The sequence below is a fragment of the Sander lucioperca genome, chromosome 3 (assembly GCF_008315115.2).
Source record: "Sander lucioperca isolate FBNREF2018 chromosome 3, SLUC_FBN_1.2, whole genome shotgun sequence".
Lineage (NCBI taxonomy): Eukaryota > Metazoa > Chordata > Actinopteri > Perciformes > Percidae > Sander > Sander lucioperca.
The window spans coordinates 37,906,556-37,932,796 of record NC_050175.1 but is presented as its reverse complement, the minus strand read 5'-3'; the positions used below and the strand labels follow the sequence as shown (position 1 = coordinate 37,932,796).

The 26,241-nt window shown below is 39.9% G+C and overlaps 1 protein-coding gene across 1 annotated transcript; it reads right to left on the bottom strand.

Moving 5' to 3' along the window:
* Positions 1-612: 612 nt before the first annotated feature.
* LOC116067183 (flocculation protein FLO11-like) lies at positions 613-12,946 on the bottom strand. Its single transcript, XM_031323512.2, has 17 exons — positions 12,772-12,946; positions 12,149-12,339; positions 11,569-11,724; positions 10,793-10,934; positions 6,314-6,718; positions 6,251-6,270; positions 6,020-6,039; positions 5,665-5,934; positions 4,912-5,056; positions 4,615-4,758; positions 4,425-4,483; positions 4,097-4,284; positions 2,766-3,160; positions 2,587-2,683; positions 1,642-1,822; positions 1,216-1,400; positions 613-1,083 (listed from the first exon to the last, which is right to left on the bottom strand). Exons 1-16 carry the CDS (start codon positions 12,901-12,903, stop codon positions 1,264-1,266), a joined length of 2,682 nt encoding a protein of 893 aa, XP_031179372.1. The 5' UTR covers positions 12,904-12,946; the 3' UTR covers positions 613-1,083; positions 1,216-1,263.
* Positions 12,947-26,241: the final 13,295 nt, after the last annotated feature.

Genomic DNA, 26,241 nt, shown 5'->3' with positions numbered 1-26,241 from the left:
TGTTTTTCTTATTACTATAATGACTTTGGGCAGTTCTGTCATTTAAAAGGGCCTGCACTCAAAATACTGAAGAAAGAGGGCGTGCTGGGATTGACTCCACACAGCTCTCACAGACCGTTGCCCAATACTTGAAATACCTACGTTTTATGACGGCCACATGCACCTGGTGACCTGGTGCAGTCAGAACAACCTGGAGCTAAACGCTCTGAAGACAGTGGAGATGGTTGTGGACTTTAGGAAGGAAGCAGCCCCACCCGCCCCCATCACCCTCGGTGACTCTACCGACAACATTGTGTCCTGCCGCTTTCTCGGTGCCATCATCTCGCAGGATCTCAAAAAAGCCCAGCAGAGGATGTGCTTCCTGCGACAGCTCAACCTGTCAAAGACGATGGTGGTGCACTTCTACACTGCTATCATTGAGTCTAGGGCTGCTCAATATATAGATTTTTTATCATCATCGTAAAATCAACATCGTGAAAGGCTGCGACATATCGAGTTAGACACTCAAAGATTTGTTGTGTTGGTTAAAAGAAAATAACCACACATTACGATGTTACTGTAGACAAAACAAAACAAATAAATAAGGTGATGCCAAAAAAGACCCATTATTTTACCCATTATGTCTTTTATTGTTCATTATTTGGCACTTAAATGTGTGTTTCAAACCTTGGAGGTCAAAAATGTAAGTGTCTGTAAATATAAAAGTCAAGGCAGGCATTATTTCATTATGAACAGACAGACATTAGAATCATACTTCATCAGCAAGTTGATATATATCAAGTGACTAAAATGTTTCCCTAAAACCCCTAAAAGTGTGTAAAAATTTCCAAGCAGGTGATGTGCTGACTAAACCCGTGTACACACTGCGTCACTGTGTGACAGTGATTCAAACCATCAGTACGGTGGTAGCATAACGGGGCTAATCCTACACTTTTTTGATGGTCGAAAGGCTTGAAATGTCAGCGTGTTTTTGAAAAATGAACAAAGCATGACACAACAAAGAATGCATCGAATCATCTCAATAAAGTTGGGGTTAATTCATCTTCTTTTGTTAAATCAAGTATGTGGCAGATTAGACGCTTCACAGCAGGCGGAACCACTTTCCACAAGTAAAAAAAAGATATATTCTGATTAATTGCATGTAAACGCACATCTTATATAATGTTTCAAATCACTACTACCCTAAAAAAGATACAAAAAACATTAAACTGTATCTGAGAATCTTCCTCATAATCAGACTGGATCTAAATGGCGTCTCTGTCTTCAGTCTGTCTCAAAGGTTGGCAGCGGTTGGTATTTAGCTTTGGACCTCCTCGATCTGTAGATCACCACTCCGCATGCCAGGAGGCAGCCAACAACGAAGATGATGTTCAGGCCCATATTCAGGCTCGGGCCAGATGCTGACAAAAACAGACAAAAACTTCGATCAATAACATGATATATGTATATTTATGTATCAGGCCAGTGTGAATAGCTGTGTCCAATCGCAAAACACATTAAAAAATAAATATGAGATTTGAGTGTTTGGATTAATCAGCATCATCTCCCTGCTGGTGAATTTGCACACTGAATGCATTTACATACATGACCTCAGTGTATCTGGTAATTTGATAGTATATGCTGGTGTATGTGCACACTCACCTTGGCTGTCAGAAATTTTAGCCAGGTGCAAAGGTCCCTGGGAAATGGTGTGGCGGGAAGACTGGGCTGCAGCTTCTCTTTTGACCCGAAGGTTCCGTGAGTTGGAGTTGATGCATCCCTGAGAGCACCTGCTCCCGCGAACGCCAGTCTCACACAGGAGGACCGAGCAAGTGATGTACACCTGCAGACACAACAGAGGTAAAGTCGTAAAAAGTTCTTTGTACTTTCTAAACAAAGTATGTATGTAATGAAGACTATTGTGCAAGTGCATTTTCATTTAAGTAAGCTTAGCGTTAGTTCATGCAGGACACGGACGTTATACGCCCGCTGATTAAATGATCATTCTTATCATACAGACACCAGTCACAGCCATTCCCACATCAATGTGGTCCTTTTGAATATGACTCCCTCCTCACTGATTCCTGCTACACTGACGCTGCTTCAGTCAATGCTGCTGCCGCTGGCAACGCTTTGCCTCCACCTTACAAGTTCAGAGAACTAACATGAATCAAAGTTTAAAATGGTTTTCAATGTCTTTCTTTTGGCTCACTCTTTTTTTTACCCGGGGGGGGTTCTGCATGGTGCTTTCTGTCTCAGCTTAGCATGCTGCTTGGCTGGTCCAGGGAGCCTTTTCAAGAGCGGAGCCATCAGCGCCAAGCATAACTGGAACTGCTTAATTCCAACACTCTAAAATCTGATATTTTAACACCAACATAAGGGTTTTGATGTCAGGTATTTCCCAACGGTGGAACATTTTGCATTCACACCAAAGAGATGCCATTTAAAAAAGGCAGAGGGGTAAAAATGCTAAAATATGCTGTGGTTTTAAATGTGTTTTTTTTAATGTATAATCATGCTATTACATTTTTTAATTTTTAGGTGGTGAAAGGTTCTGAAGATTTAAAGATATAATTTACATTTTTTTTTTTTTTAAAGTAACCTTACCTCTTCATGAGCACCGATGAACTCAAAAGCCTCCATTCCAAATCTGAATTGAGATTTGGAGCTGTTGTAGATTACCACCGTGTTGTCTCTTACACACCTGTGGCATGATGCAGATACAATGGTCAAAAACCGGAAATTTTCTGGTACCAAACAAAAGCCTTTTCATTGCGTACGCCTACCCATTTTCAATAATGGTGTAGCTGATGCGAGAGTTTGGGTTGTCATATGGAGTCGCCTTGCAGGACTCCACAAACAGCTCTGTGTTGGGGATGGAAGTGGTCGCCTCGATCTGCATGAAGATCATCTGTTTGAGGTACACCTCCACTGGGTAAGTGCTGCTTTCAATTTGTTTTCTGAACCGCTGGCTCTGGAAGAATTCAAACTGGAAGGTGAAAGCCCCGAAGCCCTTCTCTGTGAAGATGTACGGGTTCTTGTGCTTGAATCCCAGTGTTAGATTGGTTCGCTTTGGAAAGGCGCAGGAAAAGACGATCTCAACGTCATTTTGTCTGGAAATGATTTTAGTTGGGTCACCGGATGTGATCATGTTTTTGAAGATGATGTTGTTTTCATCCTCCTAAAAATGAAAGAGAATTTAATTAGGAGAGGAAGCAGTAGGAATAGTTGTTACTACTAAGTCGATACTTAAATAGTGACATGTAAAAGTCTTATTAGATTAAAGAGTACATTTAAGAAACATTAAATCTTCAAATGTGTTGATGAATGAAGCCGTTACTAGTGAGTTTGGAGACTGATATATACAATAAGATGCATTGCAAATCAATTTTTGCATGTTACAACCAAAAAGTTGTTTAAGTTTAGCTTGGGGCCCTCAGCTGTTTCGGCACCAGATGACCAAATGGTCCATTTACAACTTGGCTAGCAGACTGGAGCTGACAGTTAGCTTCAGCTAGTAGCACTTCTGGTACTTTGGTGTCGTTTTCAAACTCCACGGTCGATTTTGGCCAATTCTGGCGAGCCATTCATCACAAGTCATAAGTCTAGCTACCAGGCATGCTGACTTTACATCGCTCTCCAACAAAGACAATTTAGCTATCTGAGCTAAATCGCACAAACAAAAACCTGAGTAAACAAAAAATCAAAGAAACAAGTTGTGCTAAACCAAAAAGTTTTAAGCCTGGAACCAAGCCAACCAACTACGAGATGAAATGTGACTGTAAAACATTTGATTTTGAGCAAAATAACATTTTGAAAATGGAAAAAGGCAAAAGTACAAGACTGTGTACATAAACAACCATAGACTTCAATGGCAGCAATTCGCTAGTCGGTTTATGGGTTTGGTAAACATTTCCATAGTAACAGTGAGCTCCAACCAAACAGAGACGTCGCTGTCACGCTTAGGATTGTGGGTAGTGTAGTACGGACTTGTGGCATCTACAGGGGAATGGGATTTTCACTTGTGGAACCACACTGTTGAGTTCTTTGATTAAAATAATCGCTGAATAAAACCCAGATGTGGTACACAGATGTGGTACAGTTTTGCGTCCTGTACCTCTACAGTGGTTCCACATGTGTTCAGCGACATGACAGCCACCAGGTGGGTTGTGTTGGAGTGTGTTTTCAGGTCGCAGGAAGCATTGCTGAAGTCGTTCAGATGCAATTTGCCCTCGTTGTGTCTGATGAGGTAGGACTTCTCCACTTCCACCGTTATCGTTGTTTCATTGCATGTCACAGTGGTCTCTAAAAAAAAGGGTGAACATTTATTTGTGTTGGTAAATGACGTTAAACTTGAAATCTGTCAACTTTATGACAAACGTACGTGACCCATCCATTGAAAGATATTAAACTATATCCCTAGAGTTAAAATAAAGTCAACTAACCATCGGATCCAACATCCACGATCACACAGCGTGGCTCTGATTGAAAGACTTGGTAATACCTAGAATATAACATTGGAGAGAATGGATAGTTTAATGATGAACTGTTGTGCCAGGGAATTGATGATGCAATTAGTTGATGTAAAAATATACAAAAAACAAAAAATAAAGTCTATTAGGTATAAAAACTCACATGTCTCTTGCTTCCGAAACGAAGCAAATAGGAAAATGATCATTCAATTCATTTTCAGTTGGTGTCCAATTTATGATATATTCGTCTGTGGAGATTTGCCTCTTTGAAATGCCCATTGGTCCAGTGACAACCAAGTCATAAATCCTACAGGAGAAACAATGCTTTCATAACTTTGAAATGGGTAACATTCTTCCAAAGGAGATTTAAAAACCAAAAGTGTCATATTGGTGCACATTACATTAACGTATAAAAAAACATATTTCTGCAAAATTATACAATGATTTTACTATTCCTTACGTGGTGTATTGTGCTTCGGATTTGACTTTGATTTCGAGGGTGCGGTTGACATACGCAGGAAGATTCACTCCATTACGAGGAGTTGGTGACGAGAAAACGGGAAAGTAATCCCCATCAAGGCATGAAGGGGCATAGTGATAGTCCACTGAAAATCAGAAGGGAGGAGATTAAAAAAAATTATGAAATGTTAATATTCAAATCAGTGTTTTTAACAGGGGTGGAGCGGGGAGAGGAGGGATTCTCAAAAGCCCGAAATATTTTAGGTTTATAAAATAACTTTTAGTCACTTCCCTTCAGTCTCTTTGACTAGATCAGTAAATCAATGAAGAAAAAGATCTGCTGCAAAACTATAGCCTTGTATCCTGAACTCTCAAGATTAGTAATGCTGTTTATGCCATTACGTTATGTAACTCAAAAACAGTATCAGACAATTTCTGCCTCTTTTAGGTGACAAGAGTGAAAATTAGTCAGCCTTAACATTTGTCCTGTTCTGGTTTTAGAAAGACAAAGACAGTCAAAGAGCTGTGAGAGACACAAAATAGGATGTCAGCTCTACAGTATTGGCAACTATCATGTTTTTCCCAAAATGATGTGCGGGTGTTTAGGCATTCTAAAATTAAATGGCTTGAAAAGTAGCGCATATAGCTGCTGCCTTATGGAGAACGCCCCAGGACCCCCTATATGGGTTTGGTGTGCTGTTAACAATGTCTGGCTCCAGCCCTGGTTGTTTGAATATATAGAATATAACCATACCATAAACAGTGAACTGCAGAGGAAGCTTGCTCAAAGGAGCAATTGTTGTTCGGTAAGGCTGTGTGGTTGTTGGAGCGACTGTGGTTGGAGCGACTGTTGTTGTTGTTGTGGTGGTTGGATAGTCTGTTGTTGTGGTTGGAGCAGCTGTTGTTGTGGTTGGAGCAGCTGTTGTTGTGGTTGGATAGTCTGTTGTTGTGGTTGGAGCAGCTGTTGTTGTGGTTGGAGCAGCTGTTGTTGTGGTTGGATAGTCTGTTGTTGTGGTTGGATATTCTGTTGTTGTGGTTGGATAGTCTGTTGTTGTGGTTGGATATTCTGTTGTTGTGGTTGGATATTCTGTTGTTGTGGTTGGAGCAACTGTTGTTGTGGTTGGATATTCTGTTGTTGTGGTTGGATATTCTGTTGTTGTGGTTGGATATTCTGTTGTTGTGGTTGGAGCAGCTGTTGTTGTGGTTGGATATTCTGTTGTTGTGGTTGGAGCAACTGTTGTTGTGGTTGGATATTCTGTTGTTGTGGTTGGATATTCTGTTGTTGTGGTTGGAGCAGCTGTTGTTGTGGTTGGATATTCTGTTGTTGTGGTTGGAGCAACTGTTGTTGTGGTTGGGTATTCTGTTGTTGTGGTTGGATATTCTGTTGTTGTGGTTGGAGCAGCTGTTGTTGTGGTTGGATATTCTGTTGTTGTGGTTGGATATTCTGTTGTTGTGGTTGGATATTCTGTTGTTGTGGTTGGATATTCTGTTGTTGTGGTTGGATATTCTGTTGTTGTGGTTGGAGCAGCTGTTGTTGTGGTTGGATATTCTGTTGTTGTGGTTGGAGCAGCTGTTGTTGTGGTTGGAGCAGCTGTTGTTGTGGTTGGATATTCTGTTGTTGTAGTTGGAGCAGCTGTTGTTGTGGTTAGTGCTCTTTTACGCCTCAACACTGAAAGAGGGTGCTTTATCGTGTAGGATCCATCAGAGTAGGACAGTGTAATGGGTTTGTTGGGAAAGTCCTCCACCACAAGCTCAATTGGATGGGTTCCATGCTGATTACTGTTTATATATTTTAGGGAGCAGGAGTTCTGACAAAAAGGAGAGATACATTCATTACACAATATACATTACATCAACACAGTCTCACTCCCTATGGAGGAAATATTTATTCATAATTCAAATTGAAAGTCCAAAGAGAAAACGAAGCAAGATCAAATTAAAAATATTATTATTTTTTTTAATTTTCCATTGATCAAATTAAAAATATTATTATTTTTTTTTTAATTTTCCATTGATCAAATTAAAAATATAATTATTATTTTTTTAATTTTCCATTTGGCTTTTCCATTTGGATTTAATATTTGGCTTTTGAATTTAAATTTAACATTGGCTTTTCCATTTGGATTTAATATTTGGCTTTTGAATTTAAATTTAACATTGGCTTTTAATTTGGATTTAATATTTGGCTTTTCGATTTCAATTTAACATTGGCTTTTCATTTGGATTTAATATTTGGCTTTTGAATTTAAATTTAACATTGGCTTTTCCATTTGGATTTAATATTTGGCTTTTGAATTTAAATTTAACATTGGCTTTTAATTTGGCTTTAATATTTGGCTTTTGAATTTCAATTTAACATTGGCTTTTAATTTGGATTTAATATTTGGCTTTTCGATTTCAATTTAACATTGGCTTTTCATTTGGATTTAATATTTGGCTTTTGAATTTACATTTAACATTGGCTTTTCGTTTGGACTTGACACATGTCAATGTAAATGAGGAGGCGTGGCCCAAAGGCTGGTGGGAGGGTCTGAAACTAAAGGGGTGCAGAGGCACCTTATGAACAGCAGGGGGAGCTGACTGCTGGGGAGCACACTGTTGAGGAGCATCTGTCTGCAGCTTGGCCACCAGGCTGGCTTATCCTCTTATTTCACATGATAGAAACTGATGATGTAGGCTAAACACAAACCACATTTCATTCAACAACAGTGAAGTTTTCATGGAGTTACTATAATTGGGCCCATGTTAGTGAGGACTAGATTAGGACTGTATTTAAAGCTGATTCTGGTTTCCAACTTCGCCCCAGGTGTGTCTGTTTAAAACACGGACAGAGACAACTTCTCTCTTTTGATGTTTTATTTAATTAAGCAACAGTACAAACATGGGTGTGGGTAGCTCTGCTACGTGTGTTTGTGTGTTGTCAGATCTTGAGGACACACACACACACACACACACACACACACACACACACAATCTCAACCGGGTAGTCATCGTCCGAACTGCAATGGAAAACGTGTGTGAAATAGCAGATGGAAATTATAAAAAAGCAATCGATTCTATAATCTAGATCGGGAGTTTGCCGTAGCAGCAGCAGCAAACAACTGGAAACTTCTTTCACCACTAAATTCACTATTGAGACTGTTTTATGCGAGCAATTAACTGTGTAGAGTTTGAATATGGGCAGTTTTACAAACATTGATGGCCAACTGCACATTTTCTCCGATGTTGTCAGAAGCTTCAGTCTGACGGGACAGCCAGCTGGTAGCAGCCGGGATCGCCTCCCTGCTGGCCGGCCAGTGATGCTCACAGACACCGCTGTCAGCTGGAAGTCTCTCAATAGAATCATGGACAAGTTTACTTCCTGAAATATGGCTCGTTTTCCGTTTGAACACATTGTCATCAATATTAACAAGGTTTAAAATGACCCATTTTTCAAATTTGGATATCGTTTCAAAATCGGAAATCAAATGAACGAAAAAGTACACAGGCTGTACAAAAGGCCGTCAATCAGGAGTGATTGTTGTGAGTACGTGTCGGAGAATAGCGCGGACACGCACCTCACACTGACGCACCACCCGGAGAAAAAAGTGAGAGAAAGAAAAAGGAGAGGTCGCAGTTCGGACGATGACTACCCGGTTGAGATTGTGTGTGTGTGTGTGTGTGTGTGTGTGTGTGTGTGTGTGTGTGTGTGTGTGTGTGTGTGTGTGTGTGTGTGTGTGTGTGTCCTCGAGATCTGACAACACACAAACACACGTAGCAGAGCTACCCACACCCATGTTTGTACTGTTGCTTAATTAAATAAAACATCAGAAGAGAGAAGTTGTCTCCGTCCGTGTTTTAAACAGACACACCTGGGGCGAAGTTGGAAACCAGAATCAGCTTTAAATACAGTCCTAATCTAGTCCTCACTAACACGGGCCCAATTATAGTAACTACATGAAAACTTCACTGTTGTTGCATGAAATGTGGTTTGTGTTTAGCCTACATCATCAGTTTCTATCATGTGAAATAAGAGGATAAGCCAGCCTGGTGGCCAAGCTGCAGACAGATGCTCCTCAACAGTGTGCTCCCCAGCAGTCAGCTCCCCCTGCTGTTCATAAGGTGCCTCTGCACCCCTTTCGTTTCAGACCCCCCCACCAGCCTTTAGGCCACGCCTCCTCATTTACATTGACATGTGTCAAGTCCAAATGAAAAGCCAATGTTAAATGTAAATTCAAAAGCCAAATATTAAATCCAAATGAAAATCCAATGTTAAATTGAAATCGAAAAGCCAAATATTAAATCCAAATTAAAAGCCAATGTTAAATTGAAATTCAAAAGCCAAATATTAAATCCAAATTAAAAGCCAATGTTAAATTTAAATTCAAAAGCCAAATATTAAATCCAAATGGAAAAGCCAATGTTAAATTTAAATTCAAAAGCCAAATATTAAATCCAAATGGAAAAGCCAATGTTAAATTTAAATTCAAAAGTCAAATATTAAATCCAAATGGAAAAGCCAAATGGAAAATTAAAAAAAATAATAATAATATTTTTAATTTGATCTTGCTTCGTTTTCTCTTTGGACTTTCAATTTCTCTTTGGACTTTCAATTTGAATTATGAATAAATATTTCCTCCATAACTCCCAGGGCGTCAAAAACTGATGCTTGATCATGAGCCTTTGGCAAAAAAAATTAACCTTTAGCGGGCGACAGACGCAGGTGGTTTTCAATTAATTCAGATGCAATCCCATCCACGGAGATATTTGACACTCTGGGTATTCCTTTGGGGAAATTTTTAAAACACTGTTGGTAGGGATCACTTGGTGTCACTTTTTCAATGTGCAGGGTAAAACCACGGATCTTTCTATTCTGAATTTTTATTCCATGGACTTTTTATATTTAAAAAAAAACGTCCCTCAAGCCAAGAAAAGCGATTTAAAAACCTGTGATGTCACCACAATGTATAGTCTATGGACCGGCCGCATATCATGGAAGTTTACAGTGTCTCAATTTGGATACTTCCATGAGTACACTTACATGTAGTACACTGTGTGCACTATTTACACACTTGTGTAGTGCCTAAATTTCATCAGGGTAGTGTGTCACGCACAGCCGTTATGCACTGACCGAAAATTACTCTTTTCTGTTTAATGGTAAATTGCAGCCAGGCAGAGCATTATCCCCACCTGTTGTTGTCCGCCAAAACATTTACCAGCTTTTTTTCTCACTAACTGGCAGCAGTATAGAAAAACACATATATGTTACATAGTTCGTTATAGTTCATGTTTCGCCATTTCAATAGTAAACACTGCAGCTTCCTCACACATTCAGAAGTTTGAAAAATACGTTGATGGTCCCGTAGCTTTTGGTCTTTGCAAAGATGGCCCCCGTTGAATGCAAGTAGTGTCAGCACTAGTGCACTGCATATGGCCACATTTAACGGTATGCAAGTTGTGTAACAGTGGAATTTGGATGAATCAGAAAGCGAAAGTGCCTTAGCTTGCTGACAGATAGCTAACATTAAATTACTAACATCTAACCTGTCCTCTCTGGTAGACGTAGGTTGCTAAAATCATCATTGGACATAATATTTTTGCTAGCTACAGTCACTTTGTTAGCGTTTCATCCATTGGTTGCATATTGTGGTGTTGATTGTTTTCCCCTTTCTGTGGGCGTGGATTTCAGAGTATGCCGCAGTGCACTTTGTCTCTATATGATAATGTGATATGATTTTAAAAATATTTCTCTTACGCTGAATGGTGTTGTGAGATATTATCATTAGATAGATAGATAGATATATGGATAGATAGATAGATAGATAGATAGATAGATAGATAGATAGATAGATAGATAGATAGATAGATAGATAGATAGATAGAAACTTTGGCCAACTCCTTACCTGATCGAAAGAGAAACCTGCAGGCAGACCACACCGCCCACACTCATTTGTACTTGAGTTTGTTGGTATCCTGCATCTGACTTTGTCACCATCAGGATCAAAAACTGCCATGTTGTATGATCGCGGGCAGTTCCTCGTTACTCTGTAACATGTGAATCAACTGAATCAGGAACAGTCTGTGTCTAAAAGAATATCTGATACAATACAACTTCATCATCCACCATCATGGAGATTTGTCTTTGACTAGACCTTAGCAGAATTAAAGCAGCCATATTATGCTCATTTTCAGGTTTATAATTGTATTTTAAGGTTGTACCAGAATAGGTTTACATGGTTTAATTTTCAAAAAACACCATATTTTAGTTGTACTGCAGCGCTCTCTCTCACTGCTGCAGATCCTCTTTTCAGCTGGTCTCTGTTTTAGCTACAGAGTGAGACCTCTTTTCTTCTTCTTCTTCTTCTGTACTATCTTTGATTGCACTCGCACATGCGCAGTAGCTCAGATGTAGATCATGTCACCTAGCTAGCTCCATAGACAGTAAAAGACAGGCAGAAAACTCAACGCCTTCAAAACGACAGTCCACCAACCAACGGGTGACGTCACGGATGCTACGTCCACTATTTTTTACAGTCTATGAATGTGACAATAGTAAAAATCATACCTGTCTTATAAACAATCTCGTGAATATTCTGTCTAGCACCAAAACCATTTAATCCCCTAACTAGTTAAAGAAGCTGCATGCATTTTTTAAATAGTAAACAGCGTGTGTCATTACCTGAGAACAGGCAGCATAGTAGTGATGGGGGATCTGTTAGATTCACCAGTATCAGATCGGGTTCCCAGGTCCACATGTGCCGTCATTACCCAATAAACCCATGGGCTTGATGCCCAGATGCCCTGACCGTAGTAGGGATTGACATAAGTGGGGTATCTGTGTGAAGAAATATTTGAATAATGAGTACAATATAGCAAATAATTATCAATAAAATGGCCAAGTGGGAAGTAAAGATCAGATGCTAGCTCTAAACTTTATTCACATGTTTTTAATTACAATATAAATGTTGGAAATGTCTTAATCAGTGATTGAAAATGCCAGCCCAGTTTTTAATATGTGCTGCCCATAGGTGCTGCTGAGCAAGCACAGCCCGACCAGCGGCTTGTTTGAATTTGGTTGACCAAACACAACAGAGTGGGTCAGCTGACCAATCAGAGCAGACTGGGCTTTTTAAGAAGGCGGGACAAGAGCTCAGACAGAGTGTTTCAGACATATTCTAGTAGACCCCAAGAGTACAAATATGATGCTAAAAAGGAGTATAATAGGGGCTCTTTAAGAAATGCTATAAGTAATATCTCACCTAATCTCAAAGGGGAGGTTTCTGTTGAGGGTTATTTTGTTCACCGCGTCATATTGACAGTAGTAGAAACCCATGGAATTACTGTAAAAATATGTGCTGGTGGTTTCGGTCTGGGACCCACAGTCACCAGAAGAGCACGAGTAGTGATTGAAATTGCAGTAAATTGTATTTTGCCTGTTGCGAAGTTCCACCTGTAAAGAAATTATGCAAAGATTACACATGTAGCAATCGACCCACAGTTTGTTGAACTTTAGGCTAGCAAAAATGTGCAAAAGCAGGTGTTAAATACAGCTGCAAAGTATGTCAAATATTTATGATTTGTCGGCAAAACAAGACATTTTAGGACGTCATCTTGGGCTTTGGGAAAAACATTTTCAACATTTTCTGGGAATTTTATAGACCAAACAACTAATCGATTAATCGAGAAAATAATCAAAAGCTTAATCAACAATGAAGCCGCCGAACTTTAAATTTACGTTTATCTAGTAGTGATCCGACAATCATAATTCATTATATTAGATTTAAGAGGAAATCTTCTTTTTCTGTGACAATAATGGATCATAATCAGGATGTGTCTGGATACCCTCTAATGAGATTTGCTTGACACAAAATGTTTAACTTACCTTATAAGTCCCATCTGAATACCGTCCTTTTGGAGTGAAGGTCAGTGATCCGCCATAGTACGAGTAGTACCATGCAGATGCAGATGAGAGCATAAGCAGCAGATGCAGCAGCAGCACTGTGAGAGAAGCCATCCTCCTGAGTGCCTCATCGTCAGCGGGATCTGCTACTTAAATACTCTTCTACAAGGAAATGAGGACAATACATGTCTACATTATATGCTATAAGAATGAAGAATGTAGTAGGACTAGTTTCACCTGTGTTTTCAAAAGTTACCGGAATTCATATTCACTACCTGGCATCAATAATCCTAAACCCAGAGCCAACTTTTGAGAACAGGTTTAACTGTGTTTTTAGAACAGCAGCCAACTATACTTTTAAAAATGTAACCCTGCTAATAATTCCCATTTTTACTTAATGTATCGGTAATCTAATTACAACACAGTGACCTTTTTTTGTATCCTAATCTATCTTCAGTAGATTTCACTACTGTAACGGAGTCTTTACAGGTCTCCCTAAAAAATCACTCAGACAGCTGCAGCTGATTCAGAACACTGCTGCTCTAGTCCTCACTAAGACCAAGAAAGTGGATCACATCACTCCAGTTCTGAAGTCTCTACACTGGCTTCCAGTGCCTCAAAGAATTGATTTCAAAATACTTTTGCTGGTTTACAAATCACTCAACGGTTTAGGGCCAAAATACATTTCTGATCTGCTGCTACACTATGAACCACCCAGACCTCTCAGGTCTGCTTTCTGTCTCCAGAGTCAGAACTAAACAGGGGGAAGCAGCGTTCAGTTTTTATGCTCCACACATCTGGAACAAACTCCCAGAAAACTGCAGGTCTGCTGCAACTCTCAGTTCTTTTAAATCAAGGTTGAAGACCTTTATTTTTGATGCTGCCTTTCTTTAAATGATTGTTAATTTCTTATACTGCACTGTAACTTTTATTCTTGTATTTCATCTGTTTTAAATTTTTTGGGTTTTTAACTGCTCTTTAATGTTTTATGTACAGCACTTTTAATTGCCCTGTTGCTGAAATGTGCTGTACAAATAAAGCTGCCTTGCCTCGCTGCTGGGCCAACTCCAGAATGTTGGTCTGGGTTAGTCATCATTTCAGTATGTAGAATGTACAGTTTACTGTTTTAGGTCATGGCATGTAAACATTTTCTGTGCCCATCCTTCTTTGCACCTGCAGGTTTACAGGAAAGCAGCTCACCTTTGTCTTCAGTGTCAGCAGAAATGTGATTTAGATAAACAGTACAAGTGCAACACATTCCCATGAACAGGTTCAGATGATATCGCCACACGAGAACCTATTTAAGTTTAGTTAAGTTTAGTCAAGAAAATAATCTGTGAGCTGGGGACCAGTCACTGTGAGGTGAGGGTCCTGACAGCGGTCGTTACAGTTAAGATTAGCCGGCAAAAAGGTTAAATAAATATGTTTCAGCTGAAGTGAAGTCAGCAGAGGGTCAAGGGTCAAAGGTCACAGAGACACGCAGAGTTCAGAGAGGATGACCGCCATGTTTGCTGATCTCTCTGAATCCTGAACAGAAAGGTATGTGACGTCTGATCTGTGAGACGTTCAGACAGTGACTCAGCATTATCGATCACAGCTGATCATCTGAACACAGTCTTTCACTACATTTCTCACACTACTAAATATGAATTTTAAAGGTGCAACCTGTAAAATTTTACTCTTTTACTATCACAACGCCATCACCTTGTACGATATCATACAAATAATGCCGACCGGTTACATGACAGTTAAGTTTGGCTGTTTTTACAGTTAACAGCCAAGAAAACATGACAGTGAGCCAGTTACTGGTCACTGTGTGGATGGTCCTTACAGCTGCGACAACAGTTACATTTAGACATCAAAACAACTAGTCAAGGTTCGATTAAGTGGAAGTCCATTTTTCCCACGTGTGACGTGACTCATGGTTGGAGCCCTTCTGCAGCTTGCATTGGCATAAAACTCTACCAATTTCATCATCACTACAAAAGCATAACAACTGGGTTAGAAAATATGTCTGGTTCTTTGATAAAAGAATAAAAAGTTAACTATGACTCGCTTCAGCAAGAAACATTAAATTACAGAGCCTTAGATCCTTTAACAGCATGTGAGAGCTAAACATTACATTATTGAGAAGATTTATTACAAATTTGCTGGTATATTTATCTACTTTTTGAATGCCTCAATATAGATTAATTCGGCAGCTTTGGTGCCATGTTTGTTCAAAATTTGGACGACAAAGTGTTCTGAATTCACCTTGCAGCCATGAACGCTTCTCTGCAACAAGAGTACAGCCACTGTTGTAATTTTGAATTCACATCAAGTGTACATGTTCAACTTATTTTTGCAAAATAAGGATTTGAGGGAGAATGTGTGGGGTATGAATGTTCACGTCTCTGTGGGTTTCCTCTGGATGCTCCGGTTTCTTCCAAGGGTGTCGAAGGAAACAGTCTGATTGAATTGGAAGCTATTGGCAGATACAGCGTTGGTAGAAGTAATTTACATCCTTAAGCACGATGCATTATATTATATGTTTGTACTGTAGGAGCTAATATTCATCAAGTGATAATCTGTGAAGGTGTTCTTTCATTTTCCTCACTGAGCTGATGCCAAGACGCACTGTCACATGTTAGGAGTGGAAAGTTTTAGCAGCGCAGCTGAAAGGTATGTTGTCCCACACAGTGACACAACTGTTTAAAAAAAGAAAGAAACCCGGGCGTCTGGGTAACTTACCTGTTGGGGCGCGTGCCCATGTATAGAGGTTCGCTCCTGTTTGGCTCAGGCCTGCAGCCCTTTGCTGAGTCTTGTTCGCCCTCTCTCTCCCCTTTCATGTCTTCAGCTGTCCTAAAATACCCTGCAAAATAGGCAGAATATATTTGAATCTTAGAAATTGTGTTTTTCTAATACCCCTTACATCTGAACCCCATAGAAATGAACCCAGGACCCTTCCGATTGCTGCAATAGACAGGTTTATTTATATAGCACCTTTCCCAGCCACCAGTCACACATTGCTTCACAGTCAAAGAAATAACATCAAAGATCAAACACCAGATCAAAATATACAACAAGAACAGACATAACTGATAAAACTCCAGCATGCTCCGGGGTGTGCACATCCATCTCGATTTTTTGTTCTTCGTGCACTTGTTTATTTATTAAACATGTCTGCAAGTGTCACACCCAATGTGCCACTGAAACCATGTCAGGAAAATCTGTCGAACTGTAAACATGTGCCGTAAATGTCTGATGTCTGTTGACGATCAACCGCAGGGCGGATTAGATGACACTGTACATCAAGCAGACACCAGCAGTGGAACGTACCTAAGTTTATTCACATGTCAGAGAGAAATATTGTACTTTTTATTCCACTGCATTGTATACAGTCTATGTATTTATCCGACAGCTGGAGTGGTATAGTCTCACTGTCATTGCACATGTTCAACAGAATTAGATGCAGTCCTATCAGTGCAAAACATCAGCAATAGTGCAAAACAGGTGAACAAATAAATATAAAAGAGCCTCCAAAAGGCACTATAGTAATATATAAAGAGACAGAAGGGTTTTTAAAAAAAGAATAAAAAAGTAAAGACACAAAATCACAAAAATACCACACATACAAGACACTGCACGATTCATCCTTAAAACTCAAGTAGCGTCAAGTGTAGTTATGGCTTTTGGATAAAAACTGTGGGAGCAGTAAAGATCATCCAGGGAGGGGAGAAGTCAGCTAGGGTTACTTTACAGAATAAGATTTGACAAAGAAAATCTGATGAATTTATAAAATATGTTATTGTGTTATGGATTTAATTGTCCAAACAGAATATAAAGTCGTTAGAATGTGCTCCACGTCCACCATCTGTAATATTAAAAATACTAAAGCATCAGAACAGCGGTGGAAGAAGTATTCTGATCCTTTAATGAAGTAAAAGTACTAATACCACACTGTTAAAGTACTCTGTTACAAGTAAAAGTCCTGCATTGAAAATGTAACTTAAGTATATAAGTATTATTTATAATAAAACATCAGATTTTATAAACTACAAGTGTTTTGTGTGCATAAATCTTAATGTGTAAAGTAACTAGTAACTAAAGCTGTAACAGATGAATGTAGTGGAGTAACTAAAGTAACTAGTAACTAAAGCTGTAACAGATGAATGTAGTGGAGTAAAAAGTACAATATTTCTCTCTGAAATGTAGCGGAGTAGAAGTAGAAAGTGGCATGAAAAGAAAAGACTCAAGTAAAGTACAAGTACCTCAACATTTGGACTGAAGTACAGTACTGGAGCAAATGTACTTAGTTACATTCCACCACTTGTAAACTAATATATAATAATAAAACTCTCTGAATGGGATTAATTGACCCAACAAGTACTTTAACTTAATACTTTAACTACATTTTGCTGTTGATACTTTTTACTCTACTGCTTTTACTCTTACTGAATGTAAGACTTGTAACAGAGTTTTTTTATGGAGCTGTATTGTTTTTTTACTCAGTAATAAAAGATATGAGTACTCTCCACCGCTGAGGGACACCCACTGTGCCAGGGTGGTGAGAAACTTTCAGATTTGTCTTCCAGTAAGTCTTATCAGTGTTTGTTGTGACATTCTTGCTTGTCACATTCTCATCACATGGACATTTTCAATTCTGGGAAGCAGTAAAGATGACAGGTGCAGCTCTGGTATGATGGTTATCTGAAAAAAAGAGAAGCATAGCTTATCTCCGCCAATCATTCTTGCTCTCTGCTGCCAAAAACATTGATCCTTGGCCTTCATCACATCCAGATTTGACTACTAGTCTATATCGGCGACGGTTCATTTCTGTGATTGCTCCGATGTCACCGGAAATTCCGGCGGATGTCCCTCATTTCGGCCGGATGTCCCTCACTTTCAGCTATCTTTGTGTTGGCGTTCTAAACTCTGGTAGATTTATGAGGACTATGGTTCACTGCTCCTCAGATCTCTGCAGGGTAAACTAGCTAGACTATCTGTCCAATCTGAGTTTTCTGTTTCACGACTATCACAACTTTTGAACGTATACATTCCACCAAAACAAGTTCCTTCCTGAGGCTATTTTGCAGAGGCACCGTGGCTCTGTCCGGCATTTAGCGCCGCCCATGATGATTGTGATTGATTTAAAGAAAAGCCGATAAACTGGCGCTAGGTCAGCAGCTCTCGGCATCAAACACAAAAATCCCCCTTCAGCGTATGTATGAGACGCACCGGGCAGAGCAGCAGCTTGACCGCGGAGCTGTAAGATGACGTAGCATTCAGAGCAACAACGGTAGCGGTTGGGTCAAACAACACAGGACTTTCACCCAAGAGACCGGGGTTTGTATCACTGAACCCAAAGCGTCATGAAGTGATTCCAAGAGTCCCAACCGGGTGCGTCAAATATGACGCTAAAGGAGACTTTTTGTTTCAATAATAAACATCAAAGGCACCTTAACCAAGCGTCACTTTTTGACGCGATGGCAGAGAGAATGTGTTGCTCTGTCCCACACAGATCCCATTCAAAGTACTTGTCCTTACTCACAAAGCCCTCCGTAACCAGGCCCCATCCTACCTCACTGTCAGATGAATGTAGTGGAGTAAAAAGTACAATATTTCTCTCTGAAATGTAACGGAGTAGAAGTAGAAAGTGGCATGAAAAGAAAAGACTCAAGTAAAGTACAAGTACCTCAACATTTGTACTTAAGTACAGTACTGGAGCAAATGTACTTAGTTACATTCCACCACTTGTAAACTAATATATAATAATAAAACTCTCTGAACGGGATCAATTGACCCAACAAGTACTTTAACTTAATACTTTAACTACATTTTGCTGTTGATACTTTTTACTCTACTGCTTTTACTCTTACTGAATGTAAGACTTGTAACAGAGTTTTTTTATGGAGCTGTATTGTTTTTTTACTCAGTAATAAAATATATGAGTACTCTCCACTGCTGAGGGACACCCACTGTGCCAGGGTGGTGAGAAACTTTCAGATTTGTCTTCCAGTAAGTCTTATCAGTGTTTGTTGTGACATTCTTGTTTGTCACATTCTCATCACATGGACATTTTCAATTCTGGGAAGCAGTAAAGATGACATGTGCAGCTCTGGTATGATGGTGATCTGAAAAAAAGATAAGTATAGCTTATCTCCGCCAATCATTCTTGCTCTCTGCTGCCAAAAACATTGATCCTTGGCCTTCATCACATCCAGATTTGACTACTAGTCTATATCGGCGACGGTTCATTTCTGTGATTGCTCCGATGTCACCGGAAATTCCGGCAGATGTCCCTCATTTCGGCCGGATGTCCGTTACCTTCTTCTTTCTTTGTGTTGGCGTTTTAACCTCTGGTGGATTTGTGAGGACTATGGTTAACTGCTCCTCAGATCTCTGCAGGGTAAATCCAGACAGCTAGCTAGACTATCTGTCCAATCTGAGTTTTCTGTTTCACGACTAAAACTACTTTTGAATGTACACATGTTCCACCAAAACAAGTTCCTTCCTGAGGCTATTTTGCAGAGGCACCGTGGCTCTGTCTGGCGTTTAGCGCCAACCATTATGATTGTGATTGACTTAAAGAAAAGCCGATAAACCAGAGCACGTTTATCTCCCATCCCAGGAATGCTGTGTGGACTCGAATGCTGTGCGAGACTAGACTACAAGCAACTGCATTCGTCCAATGGCCTAAATAAACTCCAGTACATCCAGAACTCTGCTGCTCGTCCGCTCACCCTTTCTGGCTCCAATGCTCCCTGTCCAACCCATTCTCACTCCCAACTTGTCAAATACTGACGCTTGGTCAGCGGCTCTCGGCGTCAGACACAAAAATCCCCCTTCAGCGTATGTACTGTATGAGACGCACCGGGCAGCTGTAAGATTACGTAGTATTAAGAGCGACAACGGTAGCGGTTGGGTCAAACAACACAGGACTTTCACCCAAGAGACCGGGGTTCGTATCACTGAAACGTACATTTTGTAATCCCACAATCTCTACCTAAACTGTCCCGTTCTTGTGTCACATGTCAGTTAAACGTACGTCCCAGAGCGTCATAAAGTAATGCCAAGAGTCCTGACCAAGTGCGTCAAATATGACGCTAAAGGAGACTTTTTGTGTCAATAACAAACATCAAAGGCACCTGACCAAGCGTCACTTTTTGACGCGATGGCAGAGAGAATGTGTTGCTCTGTCCCACACAGATCCCATTCAAAGTGCTTGTCCTTACTCACAAAGCCCTCCATAACCAGGCCCCATCCTACCTCACCTCACCACACACCACTCACCCCGGCAAAACCCTTCGGTACAGTTCAAATAACATCTCCACATACTACCAAAGTACGACCATGACCTTCTCTGATCAGGTCAACTGGCATAGAACAACTGTTGACCCCGTCATCCCAGAAGCACTGATGTTGTTTGGAAATCACCCGCATCCTTTAGCATTCTTAAGAGCAATAGTTCCATGAACACACACACACACGCACGCACACACACACACACACACACACACACACACACACACACACACACACACAAGCGCGCACACACACACACACACACACACACACACACACACACACACACACACACACACATGCACACATACACACACACACACAGACACACACACACACACACACACACATGCACACACACAGACACACACGCAAGCACACACAGACACACACATGCACACATACACACACACACAGACACACACGCAAGCACACACACACACACACATGCACACACACACACACAAACACACACACACACACACACACACACACACACACACACACACGCAAGCACACACACACACAGACACACACACACACACACACACATGTACACACACACACACACACACACACACACACACACACATGCACACACCTGCGCCACACACACACACACACGCACACACACGCACACACACTGGATTTTCTCCGGCCAAATATTTGGCGGTCCAATCAGTGAACAGAGGGAGTGGCTGAGAACGATGACGTTGAGGACGCGCGGTAGAAAGATGCGAGCGAAGCCATTCGGTCCGTTGTGGCAACGCTGCCGAATATCCAGAAGTTAAAGCCCGAGCAAGAACAATCTTTGCTGAGTTGTGTTGGTGGCCGTGATGTTGTGGCCCTCCTCCCCACGGGGTTCAGGAACAGTTCGATTTTCCAGTTTGCTTCGTTAGTGGTGAAGGAGTTATAAGAGAGATATTGATATTGATATAAGAGAGAGGATAAGGCTAACGCTAGCGATGCTAATGTTAAATATAAGCCGATAGTTGTCTGTCTCCCCTCTTGTTGCACATGCGCATGACATACGTCACGACTAAATGTTAGCGATTGGTTATGGCAGATCCAGAGTGGCTCTGGGCAGATCCAATAGTTTTAAACTTCAACAGAGTACCCGCCTTCAAGGAAGTTAACACTTGTCAATGGAGAGAGGCCAGACTCTCTGGACAAATGAAATGTACCAGAGTCTAGTAGGACCAGTCTACTATAAAGCGCTCTATAAATAAAATGTATTATTATTATTATTATTATTATTATTATTACTGAATTAGGCAGTTATTGACAGATGAGCACGTCAATGAGATTGAAATGTATCATTATCTTTAATTGTAACTGTACCATACTGACAGAAGGGGAATTTACGGTAGATTGTATATTTCATGTAGAGTGGTAGAACAAAGGCAGAAACCAACTCGCTGCTCTGTGGTTGTTTATTTTTGTCATTTAGTATTTTGCAGCCGAGTGAATTACTCAGCCTTTAGAACTGAACAAGAATCATTGTTGCAGGGGAAAACAACCACTTGTTACAATTAGTTAATTACAAATTATGTGTGGTTGTTAAGATGGTACTGTATCAGCAAATTACGTAATAAAGACTTTTTTATATTATCTTTATCACAGTGGGTGGATAAGACATATTTTTTAAAAGCAGACGTAAGTCTTTTGAAAGGATGAATCATTTAAATTTTTGACCCATTTCCCAATTTTTTTGGGGACACTTCTTTCTACCAGCAAGCGTGTGCTTTTTGATTGAATTGCTGTGACAACTGAAAGAGTGTGGAAGAGCAAGACTCTCATATATCACTGTTAGACAAAGAAACCTTGTTCTACAAATTATAGCCTTGTTAAACATATGTGATCAGATTACAGTACAGTACGCTGAAGATTCAGACCGGTACCCATCAGATGGCAGTAGGCTATTTGAATGTTAGCCAAAATGAAGATCTTAGTGGCTCATAAAGAATAGTTGCAATGTAGAACTTTATGTGAAGTATAATTTAAACAAAAGACAAAAATCTCTATGTGCACAGTTACCTTTAGCCCTAGAGATTGGCAGGTTCAACGCCACTCCAGAGGACAACAGACTTAGTTTATAATGTGGGCTAGCTAAAATTGAGAACAAGGTTGATTTTTTTATTTTTTTTTATTTTCTTGTTTATAAGGACATTAGGGATGAACAGTACTTTTTTACCCAAATGACCTGTATTTATACAGATAAGGAGAGGACAACAAAAATGTTTTTTTCATAGTCGACGGGAAGATAGCACAAGGGTTGGGCACTTTGTGTGCGTGACACAGAAACAAAGAAGCAATCAATCATGAATGTTTGTGTTGCTGGAGCCAACTAAGCAACAATAACCTGCTAAACACTGGCATGGAATTATTGTCATTTTGAGCATGTGAGCATGCTGACATTAGCATTTAGCTTAAAGCAACCTGTGCATAAGTGCGTTCTCGTGGATGTAGACTCTCATGATGTACTACATGCAAAAACATCGACATAATTATTTGTTTTATATTATCAATCCAGCCAATATAAAGGCAAACATGCTAAAATATTGGATAGACGACAAGACACTATATCGGCCCAAACAGGGTTGGTTGAGTAGTCAGGTTTTGAAGATCAGAATCGGTGAGCAGTGACAGTGATAATGTTTCTAGCAGACGTCCGTGCACCGTTGGGGATCCTATAAACACAAATACAAAATAATAAAACACAGACAGGCAGAACAGCGTTAGGTAAAAAAAGATACACTACAAATACACAGATAAAGACAGCTCGCTCACCCTGTCTCGCCCACACCCCCATACAAGAAAATTAGATACCCAGATAATAAATTAATTCCATCAGAATAAAGAGCAACTGAAGCAGTTTGTCACAAATAAACAGAAGTAGACGCAATTCAAAAATGTGACGTAGTTCCGTTTGTTCCATAGAGTAAAAAAAAACTGGCCATTTACTTTTAATTTCCAACAGGACACAAACCCCGATCTCCTGGCTGAAAATCCTTTGTTTGTTTGGCACACTTACTTCGTCATCTAGAGCCACTAGAGGGCATCGCCACTATGAACATTAAAGGTCCCATGACATGCTGCTTTTTGGATGCTTCTATACAGGCCTCAGTGGTCCCCTAATACTGTATCTGAAGTCTCTTTCCCTAAATTCAGCCTTGGTGCAGAATTACAGTCACTAGAGCCAGTCCCACAATGAGCTTTCCTTAGGATGTGCCATTTCTGTGTCTGTAGCTTTAAATGCTATTGAGGAGGAGAGGGGGGGGGGGGCAAGGTGGAGGGTGGGGGTGTGGCCTTGACCAACTGCCACTTTGCTCGTTTGAAAGCCATGATGTCTCTCTCTCTCTCATGGGTGGGCCAAATTCTCTGGGCGGGCAAAGCAGAGAAAGGGGAGGTAACCTTTCTCCTTATGACGTCATAAGGAGGAGATTCCAGATCAGCCCATCTGAGCTTTCATTTTCTTAAAGGCAGAGCAGGATACCCAGGGCTCGGTTTACACCTATCACCATTTCTAGCCACTGGGGGACCATAGGCAGGCTGGGGGAATGCATATTAATGTTAAAAAACTTCATAAAGTGAAATGTTCATGCCATGGGACCTTTAATATGAGTCATAATTGCTGCTTGTACAAACAACCTATGGGAGCGTTTCTTTCGGGGAGGACAGTCTACCTCCAGATGTCTAAAAATTGTGAGTCAGTCAGTTCAGACTGAATCTGTAATCACTTCAGTGGCTGATAATCTGTGTAGATCATCAGTCCCAACCTGAGGCATATCTGCCCTTTGCACACAGTGCATAAACTACTTAAACAGCTATTTCGTATATATTTGTCTGTTTCTGTATTTGTTTATTCTTATTAATGTTAATGTTTGTTTGTGTATGTACGCACCAATCACCAAGGCAAATTCCACATAGGGTAACTACGGTGGCAATAAACCTCTTTCTGATGAACAATTGCATTTCCTAAAAAAAATTAATCAACACGTACAAAACGAACAACAAACACACACAGCGTTGTGTTTATTACGTGATTAAGACTTCAAACAGAATTTTGATTTAATTTCCCCTTTTATTGTAAATAAAATTCCATTTAAATGACACAAATATATCATTTCACCATTACATATATTGCTCTATATTTATCTGTTAAAATACATTCACTGAGTTTCAAACTGTCAGTGGACATTTTCAAAGTTACACATTCATCTCATGAATGTACAGATGTAACATATTAGGATACGTGTTTTGTATTTTTAAGGCAAGTCGAGAAGCAAATGTAATCCAAAAGGGTCTCCCCATTAACATATTTCGAAACATAGGATTTAAAGCGGCTATCTTTCAGTAAATGGACTAACTCTATCAATCCAAATCAATTTTGGTCAAGATAAACAACACATTCCATATTCGTATGATATTGTACAAAAATATATGCACACTAATTTGTATATGCTACTAAATTAGGCGACAGCTGGTCGGTCACATGATGCCTGATCACATGATGCCTGGGCCACGCTCAAAACCTAGCAACACGTTTTGTAAACTGAAACGGGGGTGCATTAAACACCCTGTTATGTGCGCAAGCGCTCTGCCTTTTTATTGCCATGGGTTTACAGACGCGTCTCTGCTGATTGGGTATCACCTGTGACACAGCCAATAAACGAGAGACACGCCCACTAAACGAGAGAAAAACATATCTCAAAGCCCTTGCACACCGTTTCACACCATTCCGAAGAAACATGTCGTTCAACACGGAAACCATAGCAACACTGTGCACACCGTTTTGAAATTGAACGTGCTTTGAGATTAGCCGACAAAAGCTGACCGTCATGCGATGGCGATGACGACAGTTAAGTTTAGAGGATAGATAGATACTGTAGATAGATAGATAGATAGATAGACTTTATTGATCCCAAAGATTTTGTCACCAAAACGATTAGTTAAGATTAGAAAAAAGATTGTGGTTTGGGTTAAAAGACCGGTCCCCTAAAGTAGTACTGTCAGCACACAAATACCCGTTTTCTGGGTGAAATTCTTGTTTTCCCCTTAAACTTTTACAAGACATGAACTCCTCCCTGGCTTTAAAGCCCTTTATTTTAGGACCCAAACATTCAACACGATCTCCTCCTTACGTGGATCTTCTCTGCTCTTATAAAGTGGCAGTCAATGTGGTGCTTACAGTAATAAATATGTGGAATATATACCAATTACAGTGCATTACTTTTTTTTTGCATTACTAGTATGTACAAATGGTTCATGAGGACAGAGTTAACAACTGTTTAGATGAGGAATGTTTAAAACAGAGGTTAAACATGTCTACACAGGACAAATAGAATCAAATGGTAATACAGCTATAAATTGAACTCTTCAATTACATAAGTAAATACACCTGAATTTTATTTGGTTGAAATGACAATGATAATTGGGTCCTTAACAAGCCAAATAAAAAAATCCCAAATTTGCACATCAAGTATTATTGTATCAACTGTTATTATTTCTGTACTTGCTTGACCACACAGACTGTCATCACCTGAAGTTAAATGCTGGGAAACGTTGTGCAAGAAGTTAAAAATAGAACAGTAGCATCGAAAAAAATCCTGCAAAACCAGACGGATTGCAATTTTGTAATTTCGACATTAGAAATATTTTTTACTTCTGGAGAGTACAGTCTAATCTAAAACTGGTTAAGCAAACAGTGAGCAGCAGGTGAAGGCGTGATTGGTTCCTAGCCATGGGGCAAACAACCATAAATAGAAATCAAAACCAGAAGGCTGCGGGGGTGTATTGTGTAATGCATTAACAATGTACTTTATTTGTTTATGGCTTGTGCCTTTATTTGGCAGTAGACAGTTTAGAGGGAACAGAAACTTCGCCCAAACACTTTTATCAACTTCAGAAGCATAACTTTTTAAAGGATAGGTTCCCAATTTTTCAAATATGTCTTAAAACAATAGTCATGTGTTGATATGAACATTGAAACAAGGTGTTGCTTACTGTAATAATTCCTTCCGTTCATTCTGGCCAGTCGAGTAAGGAAACCCTTTCTAAGGCTGTTGGATAAATCAGCTGAGTATCTTAGTATCTAAGTTATTGTATTGCAAAGCTATTGTAGTGAAAATGTGCAGTCCACTGCAGCTCAGCAAAACAAGACTGTCC